The 16,253-nt window shown below is 38.7% G+C and overlaps 1 protein-coding gene across 3 annotated transcripts in view; it reads left to right on the top strand.

Moving 5' to 3' along the window:
• The window catches only part of CDK8 (cyclin dependent kinase 8), a 68,793-nt gene extending 52,781 nt beyond the window's left edge, over nucleotides 1-16,012 (top strand). For 2 of the 3 annotated variants that reach the window (XM_066544847.1, XM_066544849.1), the window contains 8 exons: nucleotides 879-1,010; nucleotides 2,837-2,980; nucleotides 4,936-5,005; nucleotides 6,047-6,119; nucleotides 8,378-8,475; nucleotides 9,852-9,930; nucleotides 10,050-10,208; nucleotides 14,771-16,012. In XM_066544847.1, the coding sequence (XP_066400944.1) occupies nucleotides 879-1,010; nucleotides 2,837-2,980; nucleotides 4,936-5,005; nucleotides 6,047-6,119; nucleotides 8,378-8,475; nucleotides 9,852-9,930; nucleotides 10,050-10,208; nucleotides 14,771-14,896 (881 nt within the window). In that variant the 3' untranslated portion in view covers nucleotides 14,897-16,012. The remainder of the gene's footprint in view (nucleotides 1-878; nucleotides 1,011-2,836; nucleotides 2,981-4,935; nucleotides 5,006-6,046; nucleotides 6,120-8,377; nucleotides 8,476-9,851; nucleotides 9,931-10,049; nucleotides 10,209-14,770) is intronic. The other variant, XM_066544848.1, reaches the window with a different exon arrangement.
• Nucleotides 16,013-16,253: the final 241 nt, after the last annotated feature.

The following is a 16,253-nucleotide window of genomic DNA, read 5'->3' on the forward strand; positions in this document are numbered from 1 at the left end:
ATAGCATGTAGGTCCTTTTCCCTCAGGGTAGCTACTCATCTCATTTCATTCAAATTTTTCTCAGCATATGAATATCCCTACATGAGAGGGTCACTCTGTCTTGGGATTCGGGGGTTGGTGGGTCAGGAAAGCAATTTCGTGGGAGAAGCTGAACATTTTACTCTCTGCCCATTTTTTCCTATATGACTTACATTTAGTTGTTCAGACAACTTCCTAGGCAGTTGTACGCTACAAATTTTAGGAAGCAGTTTTTAATGATACAATGCCCACAACCAAAATTTTAAAATCATAGCCTGAATGGTATTTAGCACTGATATATTGATATTGGAAATGCATCTTGATAGAAAATCAGCAGGGAGGCAGATGCTGTTAGGCTTAGGTGCTGTTTTTGTGTGAGGGAACTCTTGCCACAGCTAACTTCATGAAGAGGGAGATTTTGTCATGTACACGTATGTATTATAAATCATTCTAACCTTTGCAGAATCTGCATTTTGCTTGCTTTAAAAATTGCTGCTTTGTGAAAAAACATCCTGTAATAATGGGAATATTTTACCAGAGAACATCAGGTAAAATGAGTCAGGATTTGCCAGTGTCCTGAGGAGTTGATGCACTTCTTCAGAACAATGGTTAATTCATTGTTGTAAATGACTCATGTTAGTAATGATTTATAATGATATACTCCATAGGTGATGCCGTCCAGTAACTTCTACAGAAAGAAAATCTGCTCAGAGAGTTCATATCTGCTACAGTCTGCCTTTGCATTTTATTTAGGAGTGATGATAGTGCTAACAAGTAAACTCAATCAGTTTGTTCAAAAAAAAAAAAAAAGATTGCTAGTTTCCCTCAAATTTTAAAGCATCTCTCTTTGCATTTTGCAGCTGACATGGGCTTTGCCCGATTATTTAATTCACCTCTGAAGCCTTTAGCAGACTTGGATCCAGTAGTTGTAACCTTCTGGTATCGAGCTCCAGAGTTGCTTCTTGGAGCAAGGCATTATACCAAAGCTATTGGTAAGTAAATTGGACAAAAACGTACTGTTTTGTTCTTTATGTAAACTGTACCCAAATATTAAAGCTTTGATAAATTGTTCAAAGGACTGTAGCTGAGTTAAAGGTATGTTCCTTGTTTCTTGAAGAAACATTAATCTTTGACAAATTGATTTGTTTCCTGGGGTCTCAGGCTATATGTAGAAATGAAATATATTGTTGGGTTTTATCTCCAAATGCAATCTTAAGTTTGTGGCTTTCACACAGGACTTTCATAAATGCTGTTAGGGGCTATAAAAATATGGAAGCATCTTTGAACTGCTGGTAGAATTTGTATTAGGATGACTGTGAGACACAGTGCATTAAATTCATTGCAGAGGTTATTACCTAGTGTAATAAAGATATGCAATAAAGAATGTACAGAATGGAGAATATAGTGGCTGCACTGAAGCTAAAACGTAAAATTAAGCTGCATTTTAGCCTCTCTGTTTCTTTGAAAAAGACAGCTGACAGATGGCCAGAGCTTTTGTGGGCTGTGTAACAGGGGAACAGCCCAGCAGCAAACTGGAGGGAGATTAGATTCACTTTTACTGCATTGATCAGCTTTGCTGTGGAAAGAAGAGAGACTGTAGGGAAAAGCACGGGGAAGATTTCTCTTGCTGCCTGGTTTAAAAGATGTGTTAAAGGCTGGCAACAAATTCTGGGAGCAAGTAACTTCCCTAGCAGCTACTCTGCTTTGCACAGACATGGAGGTTGTATGTCAGCATGCTGTGTTGTTTCTGTAATCTGACAGTCTTCCTCAGAACTCAGTCTTTTCTTCTTGTTTTGTTTTGTTTTTTTAAAGATCCTATCTGTGTTTCTGTCAGCAATTCTCATGTTTATGCCTAAAATGTATTCTTGTTTACTTTTCTGTTAATACTGTGTTTCTTTTATAGATCAGATAAATTTTTATATGCTCCTTCAAACTGCTTAATTTGTTGTGTTTTCATGTTTACTGCTGTTTCTTCTGATGGCAGCGTGTGAAACTGCATAGGCAGTCATAGCCTTTAGTACATAGTTTTTTCAGTGTAGATAAAAAATTACTGTGTAAAAACACTGAGTAATGGAGTTATGCTGTTTGCATTATTTGCTTTTGTCCTTGTTTATGACCTTGTTCATTCAAGGCTCAGTGTAGCACCACTTTGAGTTAAAAATTGTATTTGTATATACTAGAAAAGAATTGAGAAAACAACTGGGAAGATTTAGGAGATCTGATTATTAGATAGGAAGGCAACAGTGAAAAGAGAAAGGTTGTGGGGTTTGGGGTTTTTTTTAATGAATGTTGTGGAAAAGTTGTGAGTGTGTGGGCTTGTAGCAATTTGTGTGTTACTCTCTTTCAAGGTGTTATTTGGTTTTTACCAACACCACTACTTTTCAGCTTGTATTTTTGGGGCCATTTACTTAAACTTGGCTGCTCAGCAGTTGCACATTTCTTGGTCAGGACAATGTGGCACTGAAAGAACAAGATGCCGGTTGGCTTTTCTTTCTTGGTGTTTTGTGTGTTGACCATTATCCCAATAGTTTCTCCTTCACTTTTATTCTGAACCAGAATAATTTTTTACAACGTTAAGTGGTAACTACACTTCAAAAACCCCACAAAAACTCATATGCTATTCTCTCAGCTCCTGTGTAGTTTCTGAATTGGGTACCTCCATTCAAAGCTAAAAGAAAAAGTTGAGGAAGTATTGCACTTCTACAATAGAAACTTGACCTTATCTCTGATAAGCTAAACACTAACATTCTACCTCATCCAGATGGTTTTGGAAAGATTCATTTGTTGTTCTTTTTATTTCTGTTCTCCTTTTTTAAAGATATTTGGGCCATAGGGTGTATATTTGCAGAGCTGCTAACATCAGAGCCAATATTCCATTGTCGACAAGAAGATATCAAAACTAGTAATCCTTATCACCATGACCAGCTGGACAGAATATTCAATGTAATGGGATTTCCTGCAGGTACATACTGTATTTTTTATCACTGCTGTTCAAAGAAAGATATCCATATTGCTTTCTTTGCATATGAAGGTGGCAGCTGATCAAAGCAGCAAAGCTGTTCAAACACAATCTTTATTTCATGAGTTATAAATCTAGAATCCAATGGTCAAATTAGGTATGTTCCCTTTTATTGATGATAGGGTTATCTTTGTGTATACATGTACCAGTGCTTTATTATTTTAAGAGTGTATTTAATGCTGGGTGGTTAAAAATGAGAAGGAATATTTCTACATTGCTTCAGTACTGATTATTGATTTGCAAGGTGACTGATGATTTATGAAACCAGGCAAAAAATACATATATTTAGTGAATATTATGCATTTGTTTAGCTCATGCCAAATTAAACATAGCATTTGGAAGTAATGGAGGATATTGATTTCCCCCCCCACATGGTGGAAAACTGGTGGTATAGAAAAAATTTCTTTCTTCCAAGAACTGGTTGTATGAACCAAAACAAATTGCATCACTTGTGTTGCATTTTCCCCTCAATGTTGGTCACACTTTGTTTTTATGCAGGCTGCCTTGCTTCTTCAGTTAATACTTTGTCTTCTGGTGTTCACATGATTGCAGGAGTCATAGTAACAGGGGCCTTATTTTTTATTTTTGTTTTGTTTATCTTTCTCCTCACTGCTTGTGTTCCCTGCCCCACTATTAATTGTTCGGGGTTTTTTTTGTTCCTGAACTTGCCTCTTCCTTTCACATGACTTTTGTGGTCTATATGTTTGTGTTGGTTCTAGAATTTTGTTATTAAACATGCTCTTATTTTTGCTTTTGCCTTTTTTTGGTGTGTATGTGCTTCATTTCTTCTGTACTGCTCTATGAGATTCATGGAAATGTTGCCTTTGCATATTGTCTCCGTAGTTTTACTTCTTCAAGCAATACTGTCCCCTTCTGCTTTTAAACTAGAATTTTACCCTGTTATACTTTTCTTAGTTCATTTGGGTTTTACATTGGTTCTGTATTGCTTATATAAGTAGATGATACTCTCATTTTGGTTTTCTGATTGGATTAATGAATCCTTTCTAATGGTCTGTGTTTGACCTTTGGAGTTCTTTGGTTTTTTCAAGAAATGCTTTTCCTTCAATTGCAGCTTTTTTTTGCATTTTAATTGACACTTGCCATATCTGAAACAATTTCTCATGTCTATGGGACAGGAAAGAGGAGAATACTTTAAGTAATAATTAAATAATTCTATCTTATTTATTTATTTATTCAATGCTTTTAAACTCAGTGTTCTGCAGTAGTGATCAGACTTAGTAAATATTTGAATTGAACCAAATTAGTTGCCCACAGAGCCTTTTCAAGAGTTAGAGCTTAAGACATTTGAAGTTAGGTGCTGGTACTGAATTTTTTGTTTTATTTTGAAATCCATTTTGGCCTTGGTCTACATTGAGGTGAATTATTCTTCATTTTGAGTGTGCAAACTTTACTTTTTCTTAACTTTTTGTTTAATAACAGTATATCTTACTTTGCTGAAGTACCTCTGGGCAGTTTCCTGTAACTAAAAGTGCTGTCAGAACAGAGAATCCCTTAGGAAGGAGACAGGGTTTGCTGGAGGTCTGTGTACTCCTGTCCTGAGATCACAGCTGTGTCTAAATAAATTTAGTAACCGTCCTGAAGGGTTCAAGCTCAAGGCCTGATGTGTTTTTCTTCAGCATTGTTTTGTGGCCACTGTAGCTGGTATATTTTTTTCAAATTCTTGAGTTAATCAGCACCCAGCTGGAGCCTCTTGGGTGTTGGTATGATTTCTTGTGAAGAGATGATGAAGGAGTAGGAGCTAGGGAGTACAAAGGCATAAGACTACAAGGTTAGAGGAGTAGAACGCAAAAAAACACATATCAAGGCTGTGGAGATACTTGGAAATGCTTTGTTTTACTCAGAGGGAAAGGAAGAAAATAACTAATACTGCTTTGCAGATAAAGATTGGGAAGACATAAAAAAGATGCCAGAACATTCAACCTTAATGAAAGATTTCCGGAGAAACACGTAAGTCTGTGTTGAGCTTTCTTAATAAAGCATATTTTATATATCTTTCCTACACTGCAAGAAATTTCTTGCAATTTGAGTTGTTTTCTATGTAGATGCCAAACAAGGACTGTGAAATTGTTATGACTTAGATTGTGAAAAATGAAAAATAAAGTTGTTTCATAATGGTGAACTTGGCCTGTTGAGGTGGTGTGGATCCGAAGAGTAGCCAGAGGCTGTAAAGGGTAAGGTGGCAGCTGTGAAAAAGGTGATGCCAGTAAGACCCCATGCAGCTCTGAAGTTTGCAAAGCACAGTGTGGCAAAGCACAGCTGTTCCCAAATCTGTGGTACTGGCAGTGATTTTCTGTAATAGCTGCTTAAAAGGGGTCGGGTAACCTTATACCATTTCCAGCAAACAGTGGGTATAATTGTCAGGTTTGATGTCTAGGGTAGCTTACAGTGGCTAAAGAAGAAAATGCCCTTCAGCTTTGCTGTCACATTGCCACAGGCCAATACCTGCACTTAAAGTGCCACCCCATTGCCTGATTTCTGTGCTGAGGCATTTGGGGCTGTATAATTACATGCATTTCTTGCATCTGCCATGTAATTGCAACCATTTAGAAGCCTTTTTTTTTTGAGCTTCTCTTCAAAAAGTAAATACGTGAATGTTCTTGTAGCAACCTGTAGGTTGCAGGAGAGCATTTAGATGAGCTTATTATATATCTTCACTGCCATGAGAAATACACAGAATCAAAGAGTGTAGTAGTGAAATTGCTACCAGGCAGTTTAAATCCAGTTGATAGTTTGCTGTCTGCACACTCAGGGTTAAAAGTGTGCTTTTTGTGTGGGTATGATATGCTTTTATAAGGATGTGAGGGAAACATGCCTTTCTGCAGTTGTCATTTTTAAGCAATCTGTGGTGTTGATAGTTGTGGTTTTTCCCTGCTTATTGGATTTGCAGGGAGACTAAACTGTTCTTATTAATGTTTTGTGACTATCAGGAAAATTTTGCAGTATCAGTGTTTTGCATATTAGAAATATCACTTCTGTTTCCTTTTCTAGGTATACCAACTGCAGCCTTATCAAATATATGGAAAAACATAAAGTTAAACCAGATAGTAAGGCATTCCACTTGGTAAGTTCCTGCCAACATAAAAAATCCCTTGTATATGTTACAGTTCTTTCAAGTAAGAGTTGAGCTAGTGTTAAGTCCACTGTAACTAACTTCATAAAGTTAGGAATAACTGATACTCTGCACTCTGAAAATTGCAAAATCACTTTATCTTCTCACATTGATGAAATATCTTCTCACATTGATAAAATGATTCTGAGTTTCATTCACTGGATTACGTTCAAGTATCAAGTAATTTTGAAGTTTTTGTTCTTTAAGTCATATTATAGTTGTGTTAACCTATAGTTAGATTTGCAGTGTTGCTGCAATCCTTATTAATTTTGCTGCTTTGCATACTTTCAATAGTTTACTTTTACTTTTAAAAATTCCTATATGCCTGATTTTTTTTGATTGTCCTGTGGTTACTTTGGTCCATATAAACTATAGTGATTGTCCCATTAATAGATGATGTATGAAGTTTACTGCATTTTTGTTGTGTCATTTAGGTGATCTTTACATCAAGCAGTTTTTAAAATAGAAAATATTTGTAATAATATGTAGAATGTTTGCTTCTGTGGGGCATCTGTGCAAGGGGGCAGAAGTTTTGATCCCTTAAGTGGATAATGGTTGCACAATCATTTTGATTTCTTTTTGTATGGCTGATCATGACCAAGACTTGCTATCCTGTGATGGACAGCTCTAGAATCCAATCATCACAAACGATGCCAGTGTTTTGCAGTGCTTTTTATTCATGTTTTTCAGTGTGTTGGCAGTTCTTTGTCATGTTTTGCCTTTTCCTTTTCTGGCTCTTGGCAGTGCTTTTTGAGAGAGTAAGAATTGGCTTGTTCAACATGCTATTCTATAAAAACTTCATGTAGACTCAGAGCGCTCTGAGTTCTTGTGGATGATGTGAAAAACAAAACTGAATTGATGGTGGTAATTCATAGTTATCAAGTTTTAACCATGCTGTCAAAACTGAAGGCTGAGGAGGGAAATGTACTTTCTCAACCTCAGCTTTTGAAGTATGGAGATTTGCATTGCAGTTATGAATTCTCACATGTAGTTATGAATTTCTCCTAGTGAAAGGAAATGACCAGTTCAGACTTAGATCATGATACTGGATCTTTTTAAAAAGGTGAAATGTATGAATCCTATAAAAAGCATGAGTAGGAAATGTAAATTAATTTTATTTACATATGTATTTTCTTGTTTAAAAATACCCACTGCAGGTTAAAAGTGAAGCATTTGTTATAAAGTCTTGGACAATATGTCATGGTGTAGTTTTGCTTCGGACACTTCATTGTAGAGTTGAAACATGAAAACTCACTATTTTTCTGTGTGGTATCTGAAGGTTATTTCATGTTGCTTGTCCAGCACAGCTGTATTCCACACAGCTGCTAGAGTGAATGGAGAGAAGTATCTGCATGTACAGCAGACTTTTTGAATAAAAACCATGTAGTTTAAGAAAGCATCTCTGCAACTCAGCACTAGAGCTAAATAAAATAGTTATGGTTTGGTGTTCCTAGTTCACAAGCCTCATCTGGGGTGTTGTGTCCAGAGGAGGACCATAAAGGTGATCAGAGGTCTGGAGCGCTTCTCCTCTGAAGACAGGCTCAGAGAGCCGGGCTTGTTCAGCCTGGAGAAGAGAAGGCTCCCACAAGACCTTATAACACTTTTCAGTACTTGGAAGGGAGTCTCCAAGAAAGCTGGAGAGGAGCATTCTTTTGATAGAACAAGAGATAATGGCTTTCTAATGAAGGAAGGTAGATTTAGATTGGACATTAGGAAGAAATTCTTTATTCAGAGAGTGATGAGGCACTGGAACGTGTTGCACAAAGTTCAGGATGCCCCATCATTGGAAGTGTTCAAGGTAAGGCTGGACAGGGCTCTGAGTAGCCTGATCTAGTTAAAGATGTCCCTGCCCATGGCAGAGGGCTGGACTAACTGACCTTGAAAGGGCCCTTGCAACTCAAATTATTTTGTGATTAAAGGTGCTAGTACATTGTGGAAACTTTTTGAATGGTTTTGATAGAACCATTGACTTGTGACTGAAACTTAGTGTCCTGGGCTTTGCAAGTGAAAATAGGTGTCCTTTGATAGGAAATGAAGTTACTATTTTAACAGGGGAGAAGAATGTGGTTATGCCATTTATGGTTAGGCTTTTGAGTTCACACACATTTGTATCATCTTAACTTCAGGAATACAGTGAAGTTTCTATAAATGGTTTTGGTAATGTAAAGATGTTTTTTTCTTCCGTTTTTCTTTTTTTTTTTTCTTTTCAGCTTCAGAAATTGCTCACTATGGATCCAATAAAGAGAATTACCTCAGAACAGGCTATGCAGGATCCTTACTTCTTGGAAGATCCTCTTCCCACATCCGAGTAAGTGGTCAGTTTATTAACCTATCAGTGCATGCAGAGATCCTTTCGAGCTGTGCCTTCTCTCTGCCCTAAGTATGTTTGTGAATATATGGCTAAATACTGGCTAACAACCAAAGAGAGCTATAACCACTAAAATGCCATTCGCGGTTTTTAAAATTAAGTAGCATTTTTATTAATCTCTTGCTTTATGGAACTTTGATCCTATTAGTTGCAGCACTAATCTTGTTACTCACTGACAGGTTGATTATGCATGCTACAGATCTTGGTAGACAACTGCTAAGTGCCCGCAGGTCCGCTTCTCTGCCTCAGAATGCCAGATGACAGTCTCTAATTAGTTTACATTTTTGTCTTAGCCTTTGTTGTAAATTCACTGGGTGGGGAAAGTCAAGTCTGTGTCTCTGTGCTGTCATCCTTAACAACTTAAATCCATTTTCTGTAGACACTCCTCTTTTTTGTTTGCACAGGCGGATTTACAAAAGGGAGAGAATTTATGGACAGTGAATGATTTCATTAAAAATTAAGCCCTTCTTCCAAAAGGCTAGCCAGAGAGCATGACTGTACACCCTTTTAGGAAAGCTATTAGTAGATCCTGTCTGTGATTCTCTACCCTTATGTAGGGAAGAATTTATAAAATATGTATACTTATAAGGAATTAATTAAAAATGAAATTATTTCACTAAAGCCTGCTGGATTATTTATAGCATTTCCTGAACTGTCTCTGTGATTTAAAGTCGTGCGAATGATTGCCTGTTACAGAAACTGTTTTTAGGATAGTGTTTGGCATTTTTCTCAAATTTAGGTTGACATTTTAATGTGAATGCACAGTGAGTATTGCTAACAGGTGTACAGAGACTTTATTATAAATACATTCTACTGATGAAGGGCACGTAAATATTAGCTTGCACTAGAAGTAGCAGATCCATGTGGACTGTGAGGTATGAGTTGATAGGTGAAATTTCTAGTTACTTTTAAACTTTTTTTCCAGGGTTTTTTTTTAATAGTCAGTGAAGTTTCCAGGAATATTTATCGTTAGTCCTGAGACTGTGAATTACACAATAGCTATAAGTGAGATAGCTCTTTGTGCCCTTGCAGATACCTAACAAGTGATGGACCTTTCTAACCAACAAAAAAATTACTGGGAGCTTAAGTTAGTGTATAAGAGTCAAATAAACGTTACAATCGAATATGTAAAAATGATTATGTTTTTGCAAAGTTTAGAATATGGTCATAGTCAGACTGGGAAAACTTCTCCCTTAGTTGCAGCTATTAAATGATGGCTTAGGAATGAAATGAAACTATCATGGGTAAAGTGTGAATCTTACAGGTCTTACCCTTCTGTTCTAATACAGTGATAAATAGACTTTTTTGGGGGACAGTGTTTTTGCAGGTTGTCAAATCCCTTACCCAAAACGAGAATTTTTAACAGAAGAAGAACCAGATGATAAAGGAGACAAAGTAAGTACTAGAAGAATAGTATCATCATGTTTCACTGGCTTTTACACTATTTCCTGATTTTATGTTATTTCATGTACTGTTTTTGAGTTGAAATTTTTCTTTGTGTTTAAACAATTGAGAAGAACCAGCAGCAGCAGCAGGGCAATAACCATACTAATGGAACTGGTCATCCAGGGAACCAAGACAACAGTCACACACAGGGACCCCCACTGAAAAAAGTGAGAGTTGTTCCTCCTACCACTACCTCAGGTGGACTTATTATGACCTCAGACTATCAGGTATTTTGTTTTATTCACATATTGTGTATTTGTTTTTCATGTTTAGAGCAGTGTTTCTTCAAACTAAAAAAGTAATTAGATAAATGTCACTGTATTAACTGTTACTCTTTGGCTTTTTTTTTATTCATATAGTTGATGATTTGTTAATATCCTGATGTTCTTTAGGTTAGCAGTAAGAGAATTAGGATCAGACATTATTAGAGTTACTACCAATTCCCTTCATATTAGGGAATGCTAATGGTTAATGGACCAGGAGCCTGTTATGCTGTGTTCTGTATCAGCTAAAAATGCCATTTCTTGCTTGAACAAACCTGCAATGGTAGGAGGCAGGATGTTGCAGTAAAAAAGCTGTGAAATAAGAATCTGAACAAGTGTTTTAGTCAGTTAATGGATGTGGAAGCAGTATTTTGGATGACAAAGACTTGGCATGATGCTGTCATAATCTCTTTTGAAGATCAAGGGAGATTCCAGGTTGAGTAAGCCAAATATTGCAGATCTGAAGACAGGTGAGGTGGTGGCAGTCAATGAATGAGGAAGATGAGGAGGCGCATTGGGAAAAAGCACTTGAGGAAAACATGAAAAATGTGTTCTGGCCTTCCTGCATTTGAGGTTGTGGTCAGACATTAAGAAATCAGAGCCTGGAGTATAAGAATATCTTTGTCATCCCAGCAAATGATACCTGAGTTTTTGGGTTTGGATAAGCCTACTACTGGAGATGGGGGAGAAGAGAGTCAAGGACAGAACCTTTAGTTAATACAAGTTTAGAAATTACAAAAGAGGAGCAGGGAAGACTTCAGATGATTCACAGGAGCAGTTAGAGAACAGCAGATTTTTCCAGCCTAGGGAATAGGGGATTTCAAAAAGAGGCATGCTGCTGGAAGTGTTAGCCTGCAGGAACTGTCCATTGTGTACTGGTTCACTTGGAATGCACGGTACAGGGGGCCAGACAGTCTTGGATGAAATCAAAGTGTGGGGAAGTTGGAAACTACTGGCAATGTTTTCAGTTAATTTAAAGGTTGATATCTAAATGTGAGACCCTGATAATGGAAACCCACTTAGCTGGGCTTACAGTCTGTAGCAAAACATGGGGAGAGTTAAAAACAGAGTCAGTAAAGCTTCTGCTGTCAACTTGCCTTTCAGTTTGATACAGCTTCTCCATGAACCACCAGTGGGCTTTGAAATCTTGTGTTTCAGAGTTTGTTCCTCAAAGTACCAGATAGCCTCAGAAGCTGCCTGGGGGCATTACCTTCATCCTTACCTAAATCTGTGTACTCTCAGCATTGGCCAAAATTTGAAAGTACTACAAAAATGTAAAATAAGATCATTTTCAGGAGCTTTATTGTGAGACTCTTCATGTAGTCCCCAAGTGCCTTTGTTCAGTTTATCCCAGGACATCAATAGCACATCAGTTTGCAAGTCATTCTGATTGAACAATATACATTTTTAGAGCTGTTTGAGACAGTGGTGAGCCTTAACTATAATTCTGCAGGGTGGGGTGCCTCTAAGTATAAATGTCATCTTTCTTTTAGTAGGATTATCCATCACAGGCACGCTTACAGGAGTTTCATCCCTTTCAATCTGGCAAGCTGCAGTCAGTTGCTGTTTTGGCCTTTTAATTGGCTCTCTCTTCCACTTCTTAAAAACACACACACAGAGCAGAAGGCAAATGCAGCTGTAACTTTCTTAATCTTGCCCTCAGGTGGAGTCACACATCTAAGGAGGTTGATTCAGAGATTGTGTGTACTGTGTCAGGGAGCCCCATTTACATGCCCTATTTACATGTCCTTCACCTCATTTTGCTGCTGTACTGGGGCATTTTGAATTAACTTCAGCTCCCAGTTCTGTGAGCCAGAGCTGAGGTTTGCTGGCTGACAAGTCAGAGGAATCAAATTGCTTGGCCAGAATTGGCATTGGTTTGTTTTCAGTTCATGCCCATCAGAATTTCTGTACTCACAGATAGCCATCCTGGGATTACAGCTGGGGGCAGCCCTTGTTGACAAATACAATTTCAGAATACTTCTCCCTTAAGATATTGATAACTGCTGCTTTTCTGTCTCAGGAGCTCTTACTGCTAACTTGACTACTCCTGACCAGTCTTTCTGCTGTCTCTCTAGCAGGGAAAATGCCTGGTTTTCAAAAAAATATATCCTTTTATCCCTAGCCTTGCAAAGAGACAGTCAGTAGATTTGTTCTGATTAAGGTGTCTGGAAAACATGATAATCAAAGAGAGGAGACCTGAACTTGCTAGTACTAGAACAAAAGCAGTTAAGAGTTTCCCACTGATGGTTTCAGATCTCCCTGAAAAAAATTCCTCACATTTTTTGCTTCTGATCCAGCAGCTTGAGGAGAGGGAAAACAAACATTACAATACAGCCCTCTGTTTTAATCAAACACCTGTTCCTTTGTTCGTCATTTGATTTGCTCAAATTCCCCATATAAAGCTTGTGAAGAAGGATTGCCATCTCCTGGGCAAGGCACACTAAGACAGTTTCTGCATTCACTCAGAAGTCAAATCACTCTCGGCAGGGCACATTGACCTCATATCCTTTTCTGCCATGCATAAAAATAGTAGACACATGGCACACAGACTTGCCTCCTTGTTTAAATGTGCAATGTGACACTCCCAAAGGCAATGTGATTAAGCAGGCTGGAGCAATTCCACTACCCTGAGCTTTTGCTTGGGATAACCCTCTGGGTGCTTAATGGTATTTAGAAAGGACTGGATATTTACTTTTTTTCTAAAACAAAAGCCATTTGTTGCTCTGGGTGTCATGAAGGAATATGATTTTTCATTGCCTCTGTCTTAAAATGAGATCTGTTTTAGAAGTCAGGATGCAGGGAGTGTTTTACAACGGAAATGAGGGTCAGTTTTAAATGGTTAAACTTGTGATGGTTTCCTACACACAAGAGCCACACATGGGCAGAACCAACATTCAAGACTTTTGCTCTTTGAAGTATATCCTGTATTTGTAACATGGAGAAGGGTGACCCCGAGCTGTGAACCTTCTGTTGATGAGTGCCTCAGTGTTCCTCTCAAGACTGAAGGCAAATGTCAACAACGTTCAGTCACTGTGCTAACGGTGTGGATCAGCAGTGCTGGTTTATTCCCACTGACATTAAGAGCTGGTCCAGCCATTTCTCCCCCTTTTCTCTAGAGGTGTTAGCTCAGTCCTGTGAGTGTGTGTTATCAAATAGAGTATGCCTTTTTTATTTCTGCCATCATCTCAGCTTCCTGGGTATAGCTTCTGTTCTAAATGCTGTACAAGAAAAAATTGGGGTTTTTGTTTTATGTTGTGACCTAATATTTTACTTTCTCAGGGTGTTGGTTCACCACAGTTTTTTCCTATTCAGGTCTAGTAGCAATGCCCTAGTCCTGGAAGAGTTACTTTTTAGAGGTTTCCAGACCTCTTCTAGGAGTAGCTTTTCCTAAAAAACATAGTATGTCCTGTGATATCAAGAATTCAGAAGCTACACAGTTTCTAAATGCTCCAATGTTTGTGAGGGCATGTAAACCTTAATGTGGATGTATACCAGCACAGTAATGTACTGAAATTGTGTTAGTTTAAAGAAATGTTAAGTGCTACTAAGTGGTCAGATACTTACTGAAATTCTCACAGGCAGTCCTTCTTTCCTTTATAACACATTATCAGTAAATAATAACTTTTAGGTTAAAATTGAAGTAGGCAGTTCCTGGTTTGTGGAGAGCTTCTTGCAATGATGAATGCTCCACTCAAATAATTGTGGGAATGCTGGTTGAAAGGGGCCTCTGGAAACCATCTAGCCAAGTCTCCCACTTGGAGCAGGGCTGTTGCTAGTTCTCACTCAGGTTAGCATGGCTTTGTTAAGCTGAGTCTTAAAAATCTTCATAGAGAGCCCTCACAGCCCCTCTATGGGCGGGTTCTTCAGTGCTGTACTGGCTCCTTGGTGGTCCCTCCTCCAGTGTCCCAGCTGAACCTCCCAAGCCACAATCTGAGGACATTTTTGCCTGAAATACCTGGTTCCGGTGAGGAACATGTCACTGTTGTCTTTAAACTCTCTTTTGAGCATTTTAAGGCTGCTGATGGATGACACCTTAGCCCAGCCACGGTGCTGTCAGCCTGTGGTCACACAGAAGGGTAGCAAGTATATCCTCTATGTGTGAAAATCTCCAGAATAAGGCAGAGTGGTTCATCAGCAGTAAGATGCCTCACCTGGACCTCCACCCCAGCCTACCTTCCTGCTAGGAGAAGGGAGCAAGTGGAGAAAAGCACTGCCATGAGTGGTGGTAGCCCAGTGTCACATGCAGGTGCACAGTAGCCATCTGGAGGGTTGGCTGGAGGTTTGACTGTGATGCGTGAAGATCCCCATTAGGGTAGATAGCAGAAGGCTGGCAGCTCTCACTTTCTTATCTGGATTCCTGATGTCTCTTACCTGCTGTAATCAAAGTGGAACAAAGCCTGGAAGTGCAGCTGCTTTGAGACTGTGTGTGCTGGGTGCCTCTTGAAGAAAGGAGTCATTAGGTGAAACTGTCTCTCCATGTCTGTGTAACGAAGGGCTGTGTGTCTGTGCTTTCCGCCCTGCAGCGTTCCAACCCCCATGCTGCCTACCCCAACCCCGGACCAAGCACATCGCAGCCCCAGAGCAGCATGGGGTACTCAGCTACCTCCCAGCAGCCGCCGCAGTACTCGCACCAGACGCACCGGTACTGAGCCGCACCCGGTGCCACACCGGCCACGCAGCTGCTGCCAGGAGCCCGCCTTGGGCCGCAGAATGTACTGTACGACCACACCTCCCACCCGTCCCACCGCCACGGGGCCGGGGACTCCCACCTTGTACCTGGTTTTGGGGTTAGACTTGAAAAGGAAGTGCTAGCACGGTTTGTGTTGTGGATATGCTACTTCTGTAGTTTACTTGACATGGTTCAGACTGAGCGATGCATTTTTTTCAGTGACAGTCTGTAGCAGGTGAAGCTGTGAAATGTGCTAGGGGCAAGCATTTTTGTTGTCGTATGTGGTGAATTCTCTTGATGTAACAACTTCATCTGACCGATAGTACACGACATCTTTGAACTGGTACTTGAAGCATACAGTATATGTTACCATGGCAAAAAAGCAAACTAACCGTAACTCTCAGACAGTTTTGATAGACATTTATTTTTAGTGACTTTTGTGGGTTGGTTCATTTTTCAGCTAGATCGATGTTTTATGACCGACATGATTGCTACAATGAGATTTTTTTAAGAACATGGAAGCGTTTGCGTTTTTTCCCAGCAATTACAAGCGTCCCAAAGATTTATTTCCAACATAAGTTTTTTTGTTTTGAAATCTATGACTTGACTGGTATTAAAGCTGCTATTTGATAGTTAAATAAGTATGTTGTCATTGATATAAACATGTTTGGTTCAGCAAACAAACTAAAATGATTGTCATAGACAAAGTGTTTTATTTTTTTCCTGTTGGTGTTAATGATTTGTGAGCATGCTTTGGGATTAAAAAAGCATGAATGATATTTCCTAAAAAGGTGCGGCATCCATTCAGATATTTTGTCATGATTTTTGAGAACCAGCTTGGTGTAGTGGATTTTAAATTTTGTTCAGTTTGTTTGTTTTTTTTTTTTTTAAATGTTCGCACGTTGTTTAGGGGTGCCATTCCTACTGCAGAGGAACAAGATGTTAGGAGAGCCTTAGAATTTATGAGGAAAAACTTACATACAATGTACTGTATCAAACTATTTTACATGAATGACACAAGTATTCTGAGTAAAAAAAAATCAAACATTGTTAAAACAAGGTGTTATGTAATAAATTTATTTTTCATAAATCTGCATTATGACCTTTGCCTGTATTCCTTTTTATCATTGAAAACCCCCTGCTCCCCCATTCATACATCTATATCAGGTTGTGTCCTGAGAAACAGCATTCAGCAGGACTTTATCTTGCAAGGCAGGCTTCCATTAACTGGTAAGAAGGATAATTTTTCTTTTAAACAGCAGGAAAAAAAGTCCATTACTCTTGTTCTGTTCATGTAGCTGATGAGCTGGAGATACTCTAAAAGTGGGTTTATTACT

This window comes from Molothrus aeneus, chromosome 2, assembly GCF_037042795.1.
Source record: "Molothrus aeneus isolate 106 chromosome 2, BPBGC_Maene_1.0, whole genome shotgun sequence".
NCBI lineage: Eukaryota > Metazoa > Chordata > Aves > Passeriformes > Icteridae > Molothrus > Molothrus aeneus.